Below are 17,799 nucleotides of genomic sequence, written 5' to 3'. Positions count from 1 at the left end.
CGATCTCACGTTACCCATGATGAGAGAGGGGACACTCTTTAAATCTTCTCTTCTCCGTAAGCCTCCGTTGTCTCGATCTTGCTCTTGGATTGCGCTGCTTTATTCCTCCCCTGAAGCCTCTGTGTGTCCTTCTCCATATCTCTTCGGGGATGTCTGTTGATCTGGAAATCATGCCGGCCGGCTTCATAGCAAAAAGCTGATCCCTCATGTAAACAATGCGGCCATGTAGTTGCTGTGCAACCATGGCTCTGCTGAGTGAAATAAGTACTTTCACTGCAAAAACAAGCCAAAAACTCTCTCCACCAGCATGTTTGGAGAGGGCATGGCTTAAGTAAGAGCTAATACAAAAAAGTTAAAACAATATATTAAATAAGACGCTAAAAAGTAGTAAATTATAAAAACAAACAGGAGCGACCGCAACAGGCTGCATGCACGGTGGCGCATGCGCACTCACGCAATCGTAATCATAGCCACATGATAGCTAAGGGCACACTGTGCCTCAGTGTGCACTAGACTTTGCCTGTGTGTGTGTGTGTGTGTGTATGTGTGTGTGTGTACATGCCAGTGTTTGTTGTAATGCCCCTGTGTTCTTGTCTCTATATCTAACTCCTGATTAAAGACACAAGTTGTTAAGTACAGGAAATGACATCCGTCTAATCTTGAATGAAAAAGCTTGGTTTTATGTTTATTTCATGTTACTGTATCTGGATGTATCTAACAAAGGTACAATACCACAGAAAAACAACTGTCTTGTTTACAAAAAAAATGCAATTGCTTCAATGTGTGCAGGAGAAAGAACAAAACACCAAAACAGGAACAAAAGTTAACATTCTCTACGATGATGAAGTTGCTCTGCAGATCTTAGCTATCACTTACAATGAGCAACAGAGATTTCCTGTTGCTGACTCTGGGTAAATAAATGTCTTGATTTTTAACAATATCTTTTTGTGTGTTTATGTAGGATGATGAGGTGGTCCTACAGTGCTCAGCCACAATCCACAAGGAGCAACAGAAACTCTGTCTGGCTGCTGAAGGCTTCGGAAACAGACTCTGCTTCCTTGAATCCATCTCAAACTCCAAGGTACTGATACAAGCTATTAAAGCTGAAGTAGAGAAAGGCTGTTGATTATCGAGTTATTCCATGGTCGCCAAATACTGACGCTTTGGATTGGCCATCGGTGAGTATTTAAAGGTACAAGGTAGATTTATTTGTTGGTTTACTCTTGAGTCCTGCTATATCTATTTAGAGTGTTGAGGATGAGTTGGAGTCTCACAGCCTCAGGAATGGAGCTGCTCTGTAGTCTGGTGGTATGGCACCAGATACTTCTTTATCTTTTGCCAGATGGCAGCAGGGTGAACAGACTGTGGCTGGGGTGGCTGTTGTCTGTTAGTATCCTTTGGGCTCTGTGCAGACATCTCACTTCACCGATGTCACTGATGCTCCATAGATGTTACTGATGCTCTGTAGATGTTACCAATGATGTTCTGGGCAGGTTGAATCACCCATTTATGCCAAAGAATGCCAGTCAGGTAACAAGTTCAAGGAACTTGAACTGGTAAATTAGCAAATACATTAACATGAGCAATGCCAAGTCCCCCACTATAGGTACAAGGGGTCATGAAGGTGACAGGCGTGGCATTTGATTTACATAACTTTCATTAAAAAAATCACCAGATCTCAACCCAACTGAACACCTATGAGAGATTTTGGATTGACATGTTAGAGAGTGCTCTCCACCACCATCATCAAAACAAAAAACTTGAGAAAATATGTTTTGGATGGATGGTGTTCATCCCTCCAGTAGCGTTCAGAGACATGGAAAATCTAGGCCAAGGAGCTTCGGAACTGCTGTGTAAGGCCTATATTATTAGGACTTTCATATTTTCTGTGCTTGTTTTTTTTTTCTTTTTTTTCAATCTTTCATTTAATTATAAAGTGTGTGTAGATCTACATCCATTCTGCCACACTGAATTGAGGTGAAAGAGCAATCATAAGAGACTACAACTTCTCAGTAGTTGGTGCACAACTAAGTGGCAGCACTGCTTGACATGTCTGGCTGACTGATATGAAGCCTATTATTCCCTGCAGTAGTAATTATAGGAACATTACAGTGACTAATATCATTTGGTCACTAGAGGCTACTGTAAATTAATTGTTGACAACTCCAGGCATACTCCAGGCATCAGGGAGATTACAGAGCTTTCCCTGGGCTGCTGCTGCAGTAGGTCATAATTACTGTCATTTGCTGATGTCAGATGTGAGCAGTGAAGATTATCATATCAGAGTCATGTGCATTTTCATAGCAAGACAGTTCTGTTTATATCAAGATTGAGAAAACAAAACCTGTTACTGTCAAAAAAATACAATTGTAATAGTTAAATTGCTACACCCCTGTCTTTATGGCCTAATGTTGGAGGGGGTGTAAATGTTAGGCTAAAGTTTTGTTTTGGTTAATAAATCAGACAACAGTTCCTCATATGGATATTGGATATGGGTATATGAAAGATATCACTTTGTTAGTAACATAGTGACAAATGTCTTTCTCTGTGAAAAGAAATATTTGTTTTTGTATTGCAATGACATCAATTTTGCCCTGCCCATATTCACTAAAGAAACTCTACAAATAAAACCATAAATAATATTTTCAAAAAAATGGAGCATTTAACCACAATATCCACCACTCTCTACACTTCAAAGCAGGAAAAACATGGGCACATACAATTTTTTTAATGCCTTGGTCCTCTCACTTTTCTTCTCTTTTTCTTGTCTATCTATGTCGGATATCTGTGTTATTAAATGGTAACAAAAGATTACATTATTTCTTTATGGTACAATATGTACGAAGAATTCCAAAAATTAACTAAAAGTATTCACAGAATGTGAAGAAATAACAGTTTTGACATCATGTGTCATTGTTGCAGGGATCTACAATGCTAACCAGTTAGCCCTTCATGTGCTAGCGCGCACACACACGCACACGCACAGGCACGCACACACACACACAACCATGCTCCAAGCTCACAGTTGGATTGCTAACTGTACCACTAACTGAGCTAACAAGCTAATGGCAGCTACAGTTAGCAGCCATTAGTGGTTACTCTGGTGATATGCTGGCCCCCACGTGTTTTGAGTACGAATTCAACAGGTGGCCAATTCATACGTATTGCACCTTTAATGATTCTTATGAGGACTACTTAACAAAGACCTTAGAGTTTTCAATGCATTACCCTCTCTATATTCAAAACTAGAATGTGCCAAATGGAGCCATCAAAGATATTAATTTAAGACAGCTGATCGCTCTCCTAATTCTTAACTAATTACTAGATTCCACTGGGACTGTCACGGCCACCGGAGTCACCGGAGTTGATTGTGGCTGTTCTACACAATGCTTTCCACAGCACGTCTCAGCAGTGTCCCAGAGGCGACTCTACGCTCTGCTCTGTGGAAAATACACACTGAGTCAATTTTTTCGGCAGAAGCAGAAGTGGACCTCAGCTGCATCAATTAGCACAGAGCAGATTAAGCCAGACAGTAAGTCAGACAGCGGTATGGCAAAGTGCATCTGGTCAATTTTCTAAATAAAACACTGTGTGCTGACTCACACAACAAAGTAGAAAATATTAACAATAAACACACTTAAAACTGACAAATAACAAAAATATGTAACTACGCAGCCTACTCAACCACAGAAGAAGCAGAAAAATCAAGGCGAAATTATGAAATAAACATAATCTGTGCAAGTCAACAACATCAGGCAGGCACAACGCTCTGCTTCTGCAATGCTCCCAGTGGGATATGAAGTCGTGTTGACGATGGAACAAAACAGTGGCACACACGCCAGGTAACAGAGAACTGCCCAGTGGAATCAAGGGGTAACTGGTTCTTCAGCTTCCTCCGCTCAGGAAGTATTTTGACTGGATATTGATTATTATAAAGCTTTTTTTAATGTGTTCAGTGTAAAAGTGTTAAACATGTAAAAATAAAGTCAACATCAATAAATTATCTGAAATGTTTTCCTGTCGTTTCAGAATGTACCTCCAGATCTGTCCATCTGCACCTTTGTGTTGGAGCAGTCGCTCTCGGTTCGAGCCCTTCAGGAGATGCTGGCCAACACCGAGGAGAAGGCTGAGGGGGTGAGTGTGAAGAGACATACACATTAAAACACACACACACACACACACACACACACACACACACACACACACACACACACACACACATAAACACCAGGGAAGTGTATTTGAATGTACAAGATCATGGTTTTCTTCAGGTGAGACTGGCAGGCTGAGAAACCAGCCTGATGAAACACACAGGTGGTTTACACAGAAGCAGGGAGAGTAAGTCCACTTACTGATCTCTTCATTGTTGGCTAAAGTCATCTACACTCTTCCTTATGTCAGGTGATTCCTCACTAGTACTAATGCACAATTCAAAGCCATATGTTGGAGGCTACTGAGTATCAACATTGTGGTTCCTCAACATTAATGTTGGACTGCTGGTCTGATCACCTTTGTGCAGATGTTGTCCTGGACTGGGTGCTTTAATTACAGCTACTGGCAACAATCTGACTCTGTTGGACTCTGACTCTCTCTGTATTTTGTGAGACATGATGCTGCCTGTTGAGGCAGCACCATACTCAGTACTTCAATATATTTGATGCAATTAATTTTAATCAGCATTCTTTGCATTTATACAGTATTAGAGCAATATCATGGTCTTTGCAGCAGCTGTAATAGTTTTTACCCCACATGTAACATGTGTAGATCAACTACTATGCATTTCATTTTTTAAAAATTGTTTTTATGGGTCTTTGCTACAGTATTTATTTGAGTTTTTCTAATTCATTGTATTCTATCTGTTTTATCAGTATTATGAAACATATTGTAAACTCTGATTTTAGAAAGTGTGCTATTCAAATAGGTTTCAGTATCAGTGTGGCAGCTTGTTAGGGAAACATGCCTTCCATCTCCTGCTGCCTAAAGAGCAACTAGATAGCTAGAAACTGAATCACTGCCAAAACAGTTTTATTTGAAAGAACCAACATACACTGCAAAAAGGCTGTCAGTGAGTGGACCTATAAATGCTGGCTTATGCCAGTTGGTAAAAATGTTTCATTCTATTAACAGTGGCAGTGTTTTTGTGATCACGGATTAGTCAATCATTTTGAAGGAACTGAAAAATTATCTATGCCTCCTCATTTCATAATGTCTCTTATTTTACACATGAAGATGGACTTGATGGTTGGTACTGCCTAGTCTGTAGAGATAATGTCTTCTGTGGCTCTGGAAGAGCTCTGTCAAGTCTGTGAAAATAACTCAGATGTCATCAAGATTGTCTTAGATTGGGCCTGGAGAAGACATGTTTCGAACAGAAATCCTGCATTACAAACTGGCGTTTGTAAGATGGCTGTTTACCAGCTAGTTGTTCTAATTATTAAATGGCAGAAATTACATCAGATGCCTGTATGTGTTAACGAGGGCAGTTAGAGAAGAAAACTTTTGACCGGGAGGTTGCTGGATCAGTCCCCTAACTGGAAGGATAAATCTGGGTGTGGAAAGTGAAAAAGCTTGCTCCTCTCTAATTACTACCACTGATGTGCCCTTGAGCAAGGCCCTTGACCCCAACTGCTCCAGTGGAGCTGCTCAATGGCCAGCAGTCCATACTGTGGCTGTACTGGGCAGGCTCCGTGTGTGAATTTGTGAAACTGTTTGAATCAGGTTTAAATCATTCCTGAAAATGTGAGGCTTCTTCTCTGTGAAACTTGCCTGAATAAGTAAAGGTTAAGAAGAAGTTACTGTATAATGAATTTCATTAATAGAAACTACATTTTACAGTTGATAATTTGACGACACAGAATTTTCAAAATTAGCAAATATAGGGGCCTAGCTGTAGGCAATGAACTGCACAGTTTTAATTTAACACTGAGGCTTAGAAGGTTTACAGTTTAATGGGGTAAACAGAAGAATTGGAAGGGTAAACATTCATTGAAATATTGTATTATCTGAATCGTTCAAGTAAGCAGCTTCAATGATGTGCAGCTTAAGAAAAAAATACACAGAGCCGCAGTGCAGATGTAGTGTTGTTATTGTTGTGGTGAGGGATAATCTAATAGCGATGAGAGTCATGTCAAATTACATCATGACTTGCAGTTTTTTTAAATGAAGTGAGGGGAGGGTTATTAATTTCTCCTTCTTCACTGTCAGTAGTCATCCAGACCAGAGCTATGAGACACACACACACACACACACACACACACACACACACACACACACACACACACACACACACTCATATATTCATAATGGATTTTTACCTGGACACAAACCTACATTCACTTGCAACGTAAAGTGTAAAACAAATACAGCGATTGCACACAACCCTATGCATATACCAAGCTACTGAGATTAACTTATAGCAAACACACTTGCACACAAAATATGTGTCTGCCTGTCTTTGTAGTCTTGCTACATAGCTGATAGCACTGAAGGCTGAGTATGTATTCATGTATTTGCTTACATCTAAAAAAGGATGAACCACAGCATCTCTGTCACTTACTTCTGCTTGATAGACAATCATTGTCGTACCCACACAGGTGGCATACGAGGCAGCATTTCCCTCCCTTGCCATTACATAATAAGTGGTCTGCATGCACAACCAATGGAGCACAGCCATAATTAATAAGGCAGTTATACATTATATTTAGCAAACCATTAATTTAAGTGAAATTTGCTTCAGATCAGCAAGAACTTGATTACATTTAAATGTTGACAGTGGCAGATTGGATGTCATGTCTTTTGCATTGAATTACATAGTGTCCTTGGACACATTAGTGTGAAAACACAAGCTGTGCTTGATTAGGCAGCTGGTGGTGAAGTCTGCAGATAAAGAACTCGAAGACAAAAGAAGAAGGACCAAGGTGTTAGTTGTTTGAATTAGCTAAGTTGGCAAGTTTTAGGCCCCGTTTATACTTGTCATTTTAAGTGGCAAGTTAAACAATTTAATAGACTTGTGCTTACACTTTACATATACAGTATGTGGGTCCCCTGCCTTGTTTACACTTGCACTTTCAAGTGTCTTGTACATGGACAAAATCCAGATGTAATTTATGGTAATACACCCTTGTTTACACATAAGGTACACGCATCTCTGTTAGCCAGATCACAAATCTGATTACACTCTTTCTTAGTTTTCCTGGGCTACATGCAAAACAGGGTTCCCCTACTTCAGAGGGGTGTTGAAATGCACCTGAAGCTGTTTGGTAACTGCAAAATCACAAAAAGTAGAAAAACCTCCACTATTCAGCAGATTAGTTCCAACAAAAACAGTTTAGCTAGCTTACAACTATTCTACAACTAGCATGACTGTCTTTCGCAAATTCACAGGCTGTCATTCAAATCACTCCCACACCAATGGAGATCAATGCTCTCTTACCCACACACACTGTGTGATTCCACTGTGTAATTTAGTTTAAATTCACTGCCAACTATCTGCCATTTGTTACAGAGACATTGTGGCTACTTCCACAGATCATTTGCTGATGTATTTACACTGGGAAAAGTAAAGATTACATGTGTGTTGTTGACAGATGGATGCATTTACACCTTTTAATCCTTCAACAGTGGAGATCACATGAAGTGAAATGAGTTTGTCACTGCCATTTAGAGACCTGACGTTGATAGTGCCATTCAGGCTGACAATAACACAATGCAAGGGGCTGTGCTGGCATTAACGAGTTACTACAGACCCTTTGTACGGCAGACATTTTGACTTGTCAAAGCAGGAGATGCAAAGGTGGAATTTATAACATTATTGATGGCAGCATTCCACTTAGGTGAACTAGTTCCGGGGCAATGGTCCTGACCATGCTCACTCACTGACATGGCTTACTGGGACACTTATATTAGCCAAGAAGTCCAAACATCGTGACATCACATGGCAGTTTATATTCCAAGTCTTTCTTTTACATTTTTATTCTTACAAGGTAAACAGCACGTTAGCACAGTATTACAAGGTACACTCTTCAGGATATTCCGCTTAAATGTTCAGTTGCACAGATGTGAATGGCCACTGCACTATGCTAGTGGATTACACTGCAAAGTGTCCAACTTTTGTCTAACAAATGATAGAGGAACCCTTGCCAGACTAAACCTGACTGGTTTTAGGCAAACAGACTAAACAGACCGTGAGTTTTTGCAACAGTGCCACTGTTGGTCTTAAAGGGCCTTTATAGTAATGGTCACCCTGTCTGACCCTGAATCTTGTTCATAAGCAACTATCCTGCATTGTAATCAAGGTGTGGGCAAACATAATGCTGACCAGACCAACAGCACTATTGCAAGGTATTATGTGATGTTTATATAAATCTAAATAAAACCTATTAAGGTGGAGTTGTGCTGACAGTTGTAATGGCTTATTAGCATGCACCCTGAGCAAAACCTGTCTAGCTACATCACACAGTATTGTATCAACAAAATGTGGGTCTTTTTGAAGGACTAGTGTGGCATTTTTGGAAATTCTGTTATTTGATGTTTAGAGTTTAGATGAGAAGATCGATAGAACTTTCATATCTGTGCAGTCAGCATGGAGCCAGACTCAGGAATTGGTTCGCTCAGCTCAGTGTAAAGACAGGAGGCTGGGGGAACAGCTATTCTTTCACACTCTTGTTGTTCATTTATTTTTGGTTACAGATTAAGTCTTCATCCTAAACTCGATTGCCAGGTCCTGACTCCAGCTCTCCCTGACACAGACATGAGATTTAGTGTATTGATTGTCTTATCTCACTCTCAGAGAGAATGCATATGCAAGTGTTTTGCCCAACCAAACCAAATGTTCATATAACGGGAAATTAAAATACAAGACCTTGAATATATTCACTACGCTGTCATAATCTCCTAATCTAACAGTCTTATCTGTTGGATAGGTATGTGTGTTTGTATGTGTTGTCTGAAAAAATTTCTCCGGCAACTTACTTTTTCCTCCTCTCTCTCATTTCCACACAGCATGTAGATGTGGAAATATGGGTAGGTGTGCCTCCACTCGCTGTCTGTGTTTGTCATGGTTGTCACCGTCCTCATGTTGGTTATTACAGTCACTGTCATGAGCATCAACAGTGTGAGCAATTAGCAGTGTTGACATACACACGTTTGTTCTTTTGTGATCTATTGAGGGTCAACATGTTGGAGGCAATGGATCAGTGAATAAAGTTTTAAAGGTGTGTTTTTGTACACTACTCAGTCAGACCTGGCCTCATCAAATTAAGTGACTCATATTGCTACATGCCAATCCCAGATTCTATAGCTGTCATATGCCGTCAAGCACTCTGGCAAGAGGATGAGGTGGTGCTCGCGAACATTGTGGGCTGCCCCTTGATAGGCTTCTGGAAGTTGGCCAATTAGAAGAAAGTATGCCTTTAGGGAGGGGGGGTCTTAAAAGGACAGGCGCTAAAATGGCAGGTTCAGACAGAGCATTGACTGTATATAGAGAGCAGCAGGGATAACATATTTTTATAGGCTAACCTGGAAGTTGCCTTCGCCCTGGTTCCCTCTGCAAGAAGCCTGTGGGAATTTCCAATAGGATTTCGTAGTATTGGAAAAAATAAGCTCTTTGGCAAAGTTTATGGTACTACATTTGCTCTCAAAGATAATCTTCACTAAAAAGCATCATTATAATGATTTTTGAAGTGTGAATGCAATTGCCACAAGTAAAAAGTGAACGGTACCTTTAAACAAACTACAACACAATCAGATGACTTAAGCATCACCACAACCAAGCTTACTACTACACTACAGACGTATATTATACATACTCCACTATAAACTGATCAATCAAATACACGGTCATCAATAGAAATCGGAAACTTAGTTATAAAAGTTTGTAATTAAAGTTGGCCTGTAAAGATGGACCAGTGAGTAGATGACTCTCCATGATCGGTGTGATGATGTTGGTGTCCCCGACAGCATCTTTAGTCTCATTTAGCCACGTGTTATCAACTGCCTTTTTAAGAAACGCAAACACTTCACAAGTGGGTTATTTACTGAGGTTTTTTATGTCGTAGAATAAAACATGGAAGTCTCTTCTGCTTGTGTTAACTACTGACCTCTTCAGTTTCAGACATCTATCTGATAACCCACTCAATAAAACCATTGACTTCAAAGAGGAGGGAACCTAAAGGGCAAAAAAGCCAATTTAGTTAAAGGTTTTAGGACTCCTGCAGCACTCTATAGGCTGTATATAAAGGTGGATGACATGACAGATCCCCAAAGGCCAAAAAGCCAAAACATCCCCACCACCCCCCCAGTGGCTGGCTGGTGTATAGTTCATATATATATATAGTTCTGCCTACTCCATATTAGTAGGTAGGAAATGGGCCAAAGTAAAAACTCAAGGCAGTTCTTATCCCCCTGATGTCTCTTCAAGTGTGAATTTTTCTGATTACGTTTGGTTTTAAGTAGTTATTTGATGATGTCACCAGCCACAAGATGGCTTTATATATATCAATAAGACAGAGGATGAAGTGAGGGGCTGCATAAAGGGCCAGTATAAGATAAATTATTTTAATTGTGAACCATCCAAAACCACTGTAGTGGAGTCTCAGAAATAAAAATATAGAGCTGGAAATGGGAATAACACATCTCCTTTAAACAGCAAATAATTTGACAGCTTTCATGGAAATTTTGCCGCGTCAATACTGTAATTATATTTAATATTCACCAACAGTCTATAAAGTAATTTTTACAATGTTTTAGCTATAATCTCTGCTGTCTCAAGCGCTCAGTTTTCTATGTCCTGCTGTTATTACAGACATGTCTGCGCTAACTGCAAGCTCCTCAATTTAGCAATGGTCCTGCAACCTATTTGGAACTGTGACATTTGACCTGTGATGGTCTCTGGGATTATGGGAAACGGTGGTTTTTAATAGCCATTAAAAACCAAAAATACTGAATAAACAAGGATATTATATCATTCAAATAATACCATATCTAGACAGGAGCAATAAATTCCTTAGGATTTTTAGTTATTAGTGGAGTTAGAAATATCCGTATGTCAGTTCACACCTGGAATTAACATGCGTCTTGACATGCATCTCGAGTGACCACTCATGATCAGATCTCACTTTCTGACTCTATATGTAAATCAGCATGTACATCTCTCGTGAAAATAACTTAATGTATTACATTTGCCAGTACAGTGATGCCGTGACAAAGTATTTACCAGGAAAGAAACAGCCTAAAGTATTTCATTTAATGCCAAATTTACAATAAGGCACAAATAATAAAGAATTCACTGTAGGTGTTTTGTAATTTTTTTAAGTGTCTTCTCAATCAACAATTCTCAAAGTTGTTTGAATGTTTAAGCCTGAGGATATTGTGGTCTCTAGTTTAATGGTGACATCAGTTGAAACAGTTTGAATACAATTGTAAATCAGACAGTGTGTAATCCATTTTGCATCTTGCTGTTTCGCAGAGGATGTCACTTGAGCAGCACTCAGTGTGGCTCTGGACTCATGTTGGTGTCCTTTCACCATAACAACCATTACTTTTTGCAATGATGATGTCCTTGTTGGGGACACATTAGGGTCCTTGCAGATACAATGCAACAACAGTGTTACTTTGCTCAGAAGCCAGGCCTTTTCCAATGGCCTGCGCTGGGCCACGACAGCTTCCCTTGTGTCGAGCAAAGTGGCATGTACTAGTGCTGCATGATTTGATGAAAATATGTGATTGCGATTATTGTGGACTATATTGCGATTTGCGATTGCGATTACGATATTATAAATGAATGGTATCATGAGTCTACTTGCTTGAATATCAAGGACAACACAGAGAATTACAATAGATTGTATATTTCTCAACTCAAAACATACAAATATGACACAAAAAATACAAAACCTGAAGTTTACAGTACTGTATTTTCAGTGAGTCAGTGATTTCCTTGTGTCTTTTCGAGGTATTTTCGTATGGTGTGACACTTGCAAATGTATCCATAATTGTGCGTTGTTGTGGTCGTTTCAGGCGTTTTTCAGTTGTATCTTTCACGTTACTTTGTTGGGCTTTCATTTGAAAGCATTCTTCGTATTTTTCTTTGTGGTGTTTCAAGTGTTGATATAGATTGGTCGTATTGCCGCGGGACGTAGTGACTTTAGCTTTGCATGTTTTACACAGCACATCTTGCTGTTCAGTGTCGTCGTACCTAAATCCAAAGTATCGCCATATATTAGAAGTTGCATTTTTTTTTCGCCACCAACTGAGCTTGTCCCTCCTCGAGTTCCTCTTCGGCGTCCATGTCGGCTGCTCTGCTCTGCTGAAAGCCGGGTAGTCACGTGACTATACCTGCAGCTGCAGCTGCACACAGTGTGGATGTGGTGTCGCCGTGCTCCACACCGCACGGGAGACAGTCCCGTTCATTGTAATATTTGTACTGATATGACTCTATTTTCATGTAGGCTACATGTTGAATGTCTGTATTTTTCAAAATGTTAGATAAAGATTTTCATTAAAAAAGAGAGAGAGAGAGAGAGAGTCCTGTTCACAGGCACACACATGCACATTTGTTTACATTAAATCGCAAATCGCAGTCTTTTATGCGATTACATAATTGCACAGCATGACATCGCGATTGCGATTAGATTAATCGTGCAGCACTAGCATGTACCCTGCGACAAACACAGTTCTTTCTGAAAGGCCCAGTAGCGTTTACACTACACAAAATATGGTATGTGAACAGATGTGCCCCAGAACACCTCGACAACTGGTGTGAGTGATCGGATCACAATACACCTTGGTGGTGAACAGCGCTAAGTATGAACAACAAAGACACATGTTAATGCCAGGTATAAACAGTGTGATTTTGAATGAGGTTGCCTTACTTCTGCAACAGAACCTGTTAGGTCCAGTAGTCTGTTTCAATCAGGCTCAGTCTCAGACAGGCTACACCACCTGTCCTCTCCCCACTACTGCTCGTGCTGAGCACATGAGACCTGCCATGCTACTGGTCAGCTAATCAAGCTATTAACAATGAATCAGTACATGTCTGTTTTTGACACCTCTCACATTTGCTGTCAATCACTACACTACATGTAGTGTGTTTTGCTGTTTTTTTTTGTTTGTTTTTGTTTTTTTATGTCAACCTAGTAATAAAGGCCTAATTTATTTGAATAAATGATTCTGATGATGATTTTCAGTTTGCCCAACCCTTCCAATTTCACACACTATTACAAGTGCCTTTTTTGTAGCTAAATTAGTTAGCGTACAAGCAAATAATATATTATAACTTAAAATTGCTCTTTTATCTATTGTCACTTTGACATGTCTAAGAAAAGTTTATTCTGCAATTAAAAAGGATTTCAGAGTATTGCTTTATTTGTGCACTTAGTTTAGTCAGGACTAAATGAGGACATTTAGCACTTAAGGTAGGCAATTCTTTATTTTAAATACATAGATTTACAATTATTTGAGTTTAAATACAGTATTTAATGGTCATGAGTTTCAAAGTCTGCATTGCCTACTGACATGATAAAATACAATGTATGCATCGCTTATATCTTCTGTATTCATTGTATCGCTGATTGGATAGAAAATAAGCTGCATGGTGTGAGCCAGAGTGCCATTTACACACACTCATTAATATGTGTGTTTGTGTGTGAAACTGAAGCAGCTCTGCCCTGTGAGGCCTGTGCAGCTCTAAGAGTAGGGCAAAATGACTGCAGTGCAGCAGGAGAAATTACAAGACCAACAGACAGAGGCGCACTTTGTGCAAAGACAAATAAGTCAGGAAGCAGGACTGGTCCAGTCTCCTGGTGGAGCAGACTTCTGGTGTGTAGTTTTGCACTTACAAGTGTATTGACCACACTCTAGAGTCTAGAGTCCTGCGGAGAGGGAGAATGGCCAAGGGGCAAAGGGGTTTCTAGAAAATGTGGTCTCATTTTGAGGAACACTAGCCCTGGTTTAATGTACTACTGGTGCTGCTTAGTTCATTGAACAGGGCTGCATGGTAGAGACAAAAAATAACATCTGCAATTATTGTGCTAAACATTAAGGTTAAAAATATGTATCGTTATTTCTTATTTAATCAAAATAGTCTTATTAAACTGAAACATTTTAAATTGCTATTAAAGTCACTTGAGTTTTACACTGATGAACTAATGCAGCAATGAATCATACTTGCTTCATACAGTATGTACAGTATGCAAATACTAAGTCACATGAACAGCCAGTTTAAAGACATACCTGTATATGAGTCATGCAACAAAAAGGATTAACACAGTTTTCATTTGTTTTTTTCAGGTTTGTTCAAGTAGTTATTGTAAAATCCAGCTGTTTGGGAGGCACAGAACTGTGATTGTCTAGACAGTTTACCTGTGAATAGGGAGTGTTTGCTTTGATGCACCAGAGCAGCCACTCTAAACACAAAGCATCAATAGTGCATCCAATCAGGTTTAATTAACTGCCCAAATCATAATCATTATTATTTCATTAGAAAGCACTGGGTGACGGTAATTATACTAGCAACCAGGGATGTTAATATGACAGTGATATATTGGTGATTGAACTTCTACACGGAATACCTTTAAAAACTGTAAGAATGACATAATGGATGGATGACTTTACAGTTTAGCTTGCCTACTTTTAATCATATGACTAACATTTTTCCTACCACTTGCTAAAGCATTCTTGTTGAATGAAATGATACAGCAAGCCTCTCCTTCTCTCTTCCTGTCTGCATCTGTTTTGTTGATCTTTCTGTCTGTACTGTTTGATATCTCTGTCAGCTGTTTCTTACCGTTTTTCTCTCTCAGTCACTTTCTGTCTTTTGTAACTCTTCTTTTTTCATTCTCCTTCTTGTCAATGTCTCTCCGTCAGACGGCCCAGGGTGGTGGCCATCGCACCTTACTGTATGGACATGCTGTCCTGCTGCGACACTCCTACAGTGGAATGGTCAGTGAACACACACACACACACGCACACATGCACGCACGCACGCACACACACACACACACACACACACACACACACACACACTGAGGCACAGTGTGCCCTTAGCTATCATGTGGCTATGATAAGCTCTGTATCAGTCAGTCAGACTGTGACAGCACTACAGCATATCCTGCATCTCAGTGCTACAATCAATTAAAAATCTGTCAAAGCAACTAATCCTGCTGTAACTGAGATTTAATCAGCAAACATCTCTTTTTCTGCCTGATGTCTGTCTACCCATACATGGGCATGTGTAATAAAACCCATGCACAAGTGTGTGGGTGTACAGTGGAATGGTCAGTGAACACACACGCACACACATGCACACACACACACACACACATTGTTACACATGGCATTTAAGCAGTTTCTAAATTACAGTTTGCTCTGTAAGACAACAACCTTATGAATATCCAACTATCAAATTAATTAATTAAATTCATTTAAGATTAATGTTAATATAAAATGATTAACTGCTCAAAAGTTTTTGAATTCCTATTAAGCCACCACAGTCTGAAAGACACTAGTGTTTGTGGGGTGATCTTATTGACCCTTTCATTCATGGTGTCCACTACAGTGGACAGATATTTGGAAGCCATTTTGAAACATTTAAGTTGGAGTACCAGGTCCCAGCCACCAAGTAGTGAACCCCCTAAAAGCCTTGTTCACAATTCCAGTTCAGTATTGTCTTTGTATCTCGTTTTCATCTTGAGATATGGCATCATTAATTAAAAATGGCAGAGGTAAGAGGAGATGCACCAAGTACTTCAGAAGTAACTGTTAAATAATCAAATTTTCTCTCTCTCTCTTTGTTTTTGTTTTCACTAGATAAGGTGTTAGAAATACTTTTGAAACTACATCTCTCCACTCCAGTGGATGTTATACGGAGAAGGGTCTATTCTGTCTAATTAGATTCCACCTTATTTTCTATGTTTTATTTTAAACGGTGATATCATTTACAGTTGAATACTTTAATTAAACAGCCATATTAAACACTCTCCAGATTTTATCTGATTATAGACCCATTTTTTATCTAAATATAGGTCCAATACACAGAATATACCTTTGGTGCGTAACGTCTAATGAAGTAGACAGATGGACTAATAGTCACAGAAGCAAGATGTACAAGATGCGTTCCATGGTTTCACAGAAGTCAAACTGCACACTGAGCTTATAAAACTCTTTCAGCAAACACTCTTTCTGTGCAGGAACTGAAAAAAGCTACTGTTTTTAAAGTCTCTCTCTGAGCGAGATTTAAATTATTGCTAACCAATGAGTGAGCTGAAAAAGAATATGTAACTGGGGTAGTAATTATTACTGGGATAGGGGTAGAAAAATCAGGACCAGCACATGTAATATTAAAAGTTTCCAGCTTCCCCAGAGAAATCAGTACAGTCAGGTTAAGCGATATTGACTTACTGCACTGTAGCTGATACTGTAGATGATCTAACTGATGAAATTAATTGTGTTTCTCTGTTTAGTACCTGTGCTGTCTGTCCACCTCCCGCTCATCCACAGATAAACTGGCTTTTGATGTTGGACTGCAGGAAGATACCACAGGTAGGAGTCAAACACTTACTTTCACTGTGTGGCTTTCAATTAAGTTGATATAAACAAGACCAGGTCAAAGGCCGGGCTGGGCCCTTGATCAAGCATTTGTGTTTTTTTTTTGTTTTTTTTAAAAATCATTACTTACTTACTTATTATTAATTTGCGATCCATTCCATTCTGAATAAACAAACAACGCAGTTTACATGCTTCGTCCTTGTTGCATTATTCATTACGATAATTCTAAACAGATTTCTGTAGGCTAGTTCAAACACCTCGGAAATGTAGTTGAGAACGTCAGTTATAACAGCCCTCTGTAACGTGGGCTGGTGAAGGGGAAGGTGATGGTCCACTTTAGTGCGGTTACTCAAAAGACGGCAGGCAACATGTGGGGGTTTCCGCACGGCACTTTTATTCATAATACTGACCATACCATGTCAGGTCTCTACGGCACTAGATGTTACAGACATACATGCAAGCGAACACAGGCCGAGGTTCTTGCACCAACACTTTACAAAATAAAGACAAAATAAAATGGGGAGTCTTCGCTCTGTCGGCAGTATCCTTTCTCATGGGGAGAGGAAATACACCTGCTCTTCTTCACCGTACAGGTTACATTACCCACTAAACAAAAGGAGGCGCCACCTAGTGGCGCTACATTGAATAACTCTGACTGTTACACCACGTATTAATAAATTGTCGGGTTTAAATCGGGCTCGGGCTCATAATTACAGTTAATGTGTCGGGCTGGGCTGGGCTCGGCTCGGACACAACGTGCACAGGCTCGGGTAGGGTCGGGCTTGATTTTTTGGGCCCGATCTAAGCTCTACAGTATAGCCATATCAATTTTATTTGTGCAGCGCCATTGCACAACAGAAGTTATCTCAAGGCATTTTCATGTAGAGCAGATTATAGATTGTACTCCTCAGTTTATAGAGACAAAATATTCCCTAATGTGCAAGCAACAGCGGCAAAAAACACTCCCCTTTAATGGGAAGAAACCTCAAGCAGAACAAGCAGTGTCCCACTAAAGTATTTTTTCTTGAGGCCAGTATGGGAGTGCCATGTATTTACATCAAATGGCAGCAGTAAGATGAGGCGCTGAGTGCCCGTTCTGCTGACCAATGACAACAACGAAGGAGCAGTTAATACTGCTGGTCGCTGAGTATCCATGTCTGATGTTTCCTTGCCCCCACAAAATTTTTATAAACCCACAAAGACCAGTAGGTTGGTCCAATCTCCTCATGTGCTTCAGCCTTCCCTTCAGCCAGAGCAAGG

At 39.8% G+C, this 17,799-nt stretch overlaps 1 protein-coding gene across 1 annotated transcript in view; it reads left to right on the top strand.

Moving 5' to 3' along the window:
• The first annotated feature begins 708 nt into the window (after positions 1-708).
• Positions 709-17,799, top strand: part of ryr2a (ryanodine receptor 2a (cardiac)) — a 190,202-nt gene continuing 173,111 nt past the window's right edge. Inside the window, exons 1-6 of the mRNA XM_073490144.1 lie at positions 709-723; positions 962-1,081; positions 4,030-4,134; positions 9,001-9,021; positions 14,860-14,934; positions 16,455-16,533. Coding sequence (XP_073346245.1) covers positions 709-723; positions 962-1,081; positions 4,030-4,134; positions 9,001-9,021; positions 14,860-14,934; positions 16,455-16,533 — 415 coding nt within the window. The remainder of the gene's footprint in view (positions 724-961; positions 1,082-4,029; positions 4,135-9,000; positions 9,022-14,859; positions 14,935-16,454; positions 16,534-17,799) is intronic.

The sequence above is a fragment of the Pagrus major genome, chromosome 20 (genome assembly GCF_040436345.1).
Source record: "Pagrus major chromosome 20, Pma_NU_1.0".
Classification (NCBI taxonomy): Eukaryota; Metazoa; Chordata; class Actinopteri; order Spariformes; family Sparidae; genus Pagrus; species Pagrus major.
The sequence above is the reverse complement of the archived record's forward strand: the minus strand, read 5'-3'. Positions and strand labels throughout refer to the sequence as shown.